The sequence below is a fragment of the Miscanthus floridulus genome, chromosome 2 (genome assembly GCF_019320115.1).
Source record: "Miscanthus floridulus cultivar M001 chromosome 2, ASM1932011v1, whole genome shotgun sequence".
NCBI classification, from domain to species: domain Eukaryota; kingdom Viridiplantae; phylum Streptophyta; class Magnoliopsida; order Poales; family Poaceae; genus Miscanthus; species Miscanthus floridulus.
In genome coordinates, this window is record NC_089581.1 from 31591124 (window position 1) to 31596921 (window position 5798).

The 5798-nt window shown below is 50.1% G+C and overlaps 1 protein-coding gene across 1 annotated transcript; it reads left to right on the plus strand.

Moving 5' to 3' along the window:
* The first annotated feature begins 4300 nt into the window (after positions 1-4300).
* Positions 4301-4606, plus strand: LOC136536297 (uncharacterized). Its single transcript, XM_066528639.1, has one exon. It carries the CDS (start codon positions 4301-4303, stop codon positions 4604-4606), a length of 306 nt encoding a protein of 101 aa, XP_066384736.1.
* Positions 4607-5798: the final 1192 nt, after the last annotated feature.

Sequence of the window (5798 nt, forward strand, 5' to 3'; positions counted from 1 at the left end):
GTCCACCCCTTTCGGCCAATCGGCTCTCGGCACGTTTGAAAAGTATATTGACCTATCCTGCGAATGGATCTTTTCATAAGTAAGTCAGTCCTATGCTCGGCAAATTGATGCCTAGTCGATGCAAAGTGAAAGGGTTACCTGAGGAGGTGGATTGCCGCAGTTGAATGCTTTCGTTCCTTTGGGCCAGCTGAATGAGACATTGGAAGTAAATAGATCCATGGCGCGAGCTATTACTTCTTTCTTCGACAGGCGGTCCGTGCTTTCACGGGTCCCGTCGTTGTCACCTTTAAAGTCGAACGTCGGGTGGGCCCTCTCTTTGTAGGGTTGGATGCGCCGAACTATGAAACTAGCTGCAACCAGCTCACCTCTAAGCTCCAAGCCTTTACTCAATTCTAGAAGTTCCAGTACTTGCTCCATGTCCGCGTTGTTGGGTCTCTCCGACCAGTTACTATGGTTAACCGGGATGTGGTGGACGTCGCACCGAATCAATGGGTGACTTTGTTTGATATAGAACCATCTAGAGTTCCAACCTTTCAGGGAGGTATTCAGCGGAACATTGATATATTCGCTGGCCATCCCATCCCTAAGCTACAGGTACACGCCGCCGACAACCTTTGAACCACTGCCCCCCTTCTTTTTCAGATAGAACAGGTGCCTGAAGAGGTTGAAGTGCGGAAGAACACCGAGAAACGCCTCGCAGAAATGGATAAAGATAGAAATATGCAGAATGGTGTTGGGGTGCAGATTATAGAGGCTAATCGCCCAAAACTCCATAAGATCCCTCAGAAAGGGTGGACAGGAAACCCTAATCCTCGCCAGAAATAATCCTCAAATACTACAGCCTCATCAGTATGTGGTGTCGGGAAGGGCTCACCAATAGCTGGCCGCCATCCAGCAGTGAGATGGTCTGGGAGAATGCCCGCCGCCACCATCTTATCAAGATCCGCCGCCGACGTCTTCGACGGCACCCACTCCTCATCGCGGCTAGCTCCGGTGGACACTTTCTTCGGCTTCGCGGCTCCTTTTTTCAGTGCCATTCCCTATGGATTGGTCCAAGGGTTGGAGGCGAATGCTTGCGATTGGTGCGGAATGTGAAGCAACGGGATTGTGAAGGAAGGAAGCAGGGTGGTTTGACGGAGGTAGGAGGCGATGTGTGTGGCGGCGCGGTTATAAAGCACTTTCCCCACTCTCCCTTGACTCTGAGGGTTTTTTGGGAAACCGTTCCCGTGATCAGCGCTACTCCAAAATGGTTTAACGGGCCGTAACTTGGGCTATCGCATCACAGTAGCCCACACCCCTCATTTATCGCCGCCACTTATTCTCCGAATTCTCCGCATTTTAATGAGGTTTAGTAACTGATACTGTACGGCCATTACTCTGAATTACTCGCCGCGATTTGATTTATCCGATAGCTACGCCAAAAACACGGGGACTGGCTACCTGCTCGAACGGTTCACTAATTTCTGAGCCTGGCACCACATGACTACGTCACCTACTGTCAGGCTCGAGGACTGAGTGGGCACACTTCACCTTGCGGTGAATGTGCTTGTTTTTTGTCTCGAGGCTTCGCTCGGGGACTGGCTACCTGCTCGGACGGTTAACTAATTTCTGAGCCTGGCACCACGTGACTATGTCACCCACTATCAGGCTCGGGGACTAAGTGGGCACACTTCACCTTGCGGTGAATGTGTTTGTTTTTCTGAAAGCCTCTGAGCATCCAAAGGATAAACCAGGTATCTTTACCATTGTTTTTGGATTCTAAGTGGGCACACTTCACTTTACCATGCAGGAATTTTTAATTTTGGACTTGAGCTCCTTACACCCTTATGACAAGCCGTGCTCGGAACACACTGCTCGGCGATGTTGTACACTGCTCGGCAGTTGCTCACAACTGATCGGCTACTCCTTATGGTGGTCGGACCACGATTTGGACAGCTCGGTCTTGGTTCGCACCTGCTCGGAAAGTCTCAAGACGGCGTTGCGCAACGGGTACAAGGCGCTCGGGGACTAGCTGTGGGCGGTACGACCCCGGATACCCATGGCAGGTCACATGGGCTACGCCTCCAGGGGCGGTCCAGCCCACAAGAAGGAGCCTTGCGGGGCACGATTCTGCTCGGCGACCCCCGCAAGGCATGGAGAGGATATCCTAAAGATGTTACGAGATCTGATAGGATATATACGATCCCATGTTTCTTGTAACCTGTTATTACTTTCCGGTTATCTCTCAGATCTAACCGTCTTGTAACCTTGCCCCCCAGACCATATAAGGCGGGCAGGGACCCCCTACGAATTCACGGCAAATCATACGATAGCTAATGCAAACCAACAGACCATAGGAGTAAGGTATTACATCGTACCGATGGCCTGAACCTGTATAACTCGTGTGTCTCTGTTGCCCGCCTTGTATCACCATCCGGTTCCTGATTACGCGCATCCCCACCGACAAATCTACCATCGTGGGATACCCCTCGGTGGACTACCGAGCATATTCTGTCGACAGTTGGCGTGAACCCACGACGTAATACCCTACGTCCTATGTCTTTGGTATATTGTATTGAATACATGATGTCGAGTAGAGGACCCCTGCCTCTCCTTATATACTCTGGAGGGGCAGGGTTACAAGTAAAGTATCATATTTGGTACTATACAATGTCTTGCGGTGCACGCCGAGCAGTGCCGTGCACGCCTTGATCTTGTGGGTCGGGCCACCTCCAATGGTGCGGCCCATGTCTTGGGGGCCATACCCCCACAGTCCTGGAGTCAATGGAGGGTGCCCCTCCGACAGGTGCCGAGATGTGAGCCTCCTCGCAGAGGTGTAGTACGCCGAGCCGATCGGCGATGAAGTCTAGGCTTCCAAAAAGGAAGGCCTAGGATGGCTCGAAGACAGGTGGAACCCGCATCCCAACCAGTGGGGGAGCGAGAAACTTGAGCGAGCCAAAGCGAATCGTATCGCCTGAGCCCGCCACGGTGAGGGTGGTGGAAAAGTGGGCCATCCAATGACCAAAAAGTGTTGAACATACAGCGTCTTCCCCACGGACGGCGCTAATTGTCAGTGCAGAAAGTGACCAACAAGTAAATATTTGTAGTTTTGGCGTACGTTGTGATCGGAGGTGGCCTAGCACTCAATGACACAGGGTTTATACTGGTTCAGGCAATGTGCCCTACGTCCAGTTTGAGTCGATTGGTGACTTTATTCTTGAGCCTAGGTGCTCGAAGTTTGCAGTGGGGTTACAAACAAGAAGGAGAAAGATGGGGGTACAAGAGGTCTGATCGGCTCTAGTCAAAAGGGCCGAGAGCGATAGGAGCTCCGCTATGAGCTAAGTGTTCAAGCATGTGCTTGAGGTTAGAACCTAGCGGTTCTGTGGTCGTGTACTAGGAAACTTGATCGATCTAGTGAGAATGGAATGACTTTGATCAGCTTGGATCCACCGGGTTTCTTGGGAGAGAGCGCATCCCCTTTTATAGATGAAGCGGAGGGCTTTACAAGTGAGAGGGAGAGAGTATGTACACTTCTAAACCTTGTTGCCCATGCTGGTGGGTATAGGATGATGGTAGGCGCCCACAATACTGTTGATGTCGGATGCACATGGGAAGTTACGTCATCTTGTTCGGGTATGGTAGATGTTGGTATCTGCTATACTGTTAATGCCTAGAGTCATGTTGGTCAGAGACACAGGGTAAGAGTCAAAAGTGGTGCTTTGGCTAGGCCTTTCGGTCAGAGAGGCTGTCTGAAGGCGGCTGGAGTTAGAAAGAGCATTCTGGTCGGTGAGGTGGGCCGAAGGCGAGAAATGGGCGTTATTCCTCCTTGGACAGACCTTCCGGTCGGTGACTGGACTGCCTTTTTGGCCTGTTGTTTCTAGGCACTTGGGCCAGCCTATGAGTTGCGTACTGTCTGTTTGGGCTGAGCCTTTAGGGAATCCGGTCCACGAGGGACCCCGGGTTTATGAAACCGACACCATCCTTCCCACGTCGCCCGACCGGGCTGATACCCACTTGTCGGCAACCCCATCATCCGCAAGAAGCGCCTCACCAAGGTACTTACGGACGGAGGCAGTGGCCTCAACATTCTCTATGTCGACACCCTCAACGCTATGCGCATCCCCCGGTCAAAGCTCCACCCAGTGAGCTCTCCCTTACACGGCATGATCCTAGGGCGCAGGCATACCCACTCGGGCAGATCGACTTGTCTGTCACATTTGGTGACCACGCTAACTTATGCTCGGAGGTCCAAATCTTTGAGGTAGTGGACTTTCTGGGGTCCTACCATGCCATCTTGGGGTGGCCATGCTACACCAAGTTCATGGCGATTACCAACTACACCTACCTCAAGCTAAAGATGCCTGGGGCAAACGGTGTCATCACCATAGGTAGCACCTTCTCGCACGCCGACATGTGTGACCACGAGCATTATGAGCTCACCACTGCCGTCATCAACTCCACCAAGCTCCCAGAGCTCAAGAATTCAGCGACTCTAGCAGTCCCTGACTACAACAGGCCAACCTCCTTGAGTGACTTCCATCCGATTGAGGAAACCAAGGCAGTGGGGATCAACCCCACCGACCCAACCAAGACGGTGCAGATTAGAACCAAGCTCCCGACCAAATAGGAAAGCAAGCTCGACGACTTCCTACCAAGGGTGGAAGCCTTCTGACATGCCGAGCATACTGAGGGAGATCGCCGAGCATGCACTACACGTTGTCCTAGGCTCAAAGCCCACCAAGCAACACTTGCGTCGCTTTGACGATGAGAGGTGTAGGGCCATAGGCGAGGAGATCACCAAACTTCTAGCAGACGGATTCATCAAATATGTATACCACTCCAACTGGCTAGGTAATCATGTTCTTGTGAAAAACAAGAATTGGAAATGGAGAATGTGTGTTGACTATACCGGTCTCAACAAGGCGTGTCCAAAGGACCATTTTCCTTTGCCATGCATAGACCAGATAGTCGACTCCACCTCAGGATGTGAAATCCTCTCCTTTCTAGATGCCTACTCAGGCTACCACAACATCACGATAAAAGAGTCCGACCAGGTCATGACTTCTTTCATCACCTTGTATGGTTCGTACTGCTATGTAACCATACCTTTCGGTCTGAAGAACGCTGGCACCACCTATCAACAATGCATGCAGCGATGCTTCACCGACCAAATTGACCCGCCTGACCAACCTGACCAAGTCGAGCGGCCAAAATAAACAATCACCATCTATATAGATGACATAGTGGTGAAAACAGCTCAAGCTAGCGACCTGATCGCAAACTTGGCCGCTACATTCATGAACCTCCGAAGGTTCAGCATCAAATTGAATCCTAAAAAAATGAGTTTTTGGGGTTCCGAAGGGGAAGCTGCTCGGATACCTCATGTCCGAGCGTGGAATCGAGGCCAACCCCAAAAAATGACGGCCGTCTCCAACATGGGCCCTATACGCAACGTTAAGGGCGTATAGAGTGTAACACCCTAAAAATTGCCTCTTTTGAAATCGAGTTAAAATGATTTATTCATGAATCTTGTGCACATGAAATATAGGAAATAAAAATTTTCATTAATTTAAAATTCAGCATAAGGTAGTAACATGTGTGAGCATACATGCTGATGCATCTTATTTATTGTGATGGATGGTGTTGATCCAAAACTCCAAAGTAAATTGGAATGTTTTTAAAATGAAATTAAAAGCGGCTTTGAAATAAAAGAAAAGAAAATTTGAAAATAAGAGGATTAAAAAAATGGAAAAGTTTATTTGTGGAAACTTACCAAAATTGCTCAATTATATTTGAGATGAAAAGTATGTTCAAAACTC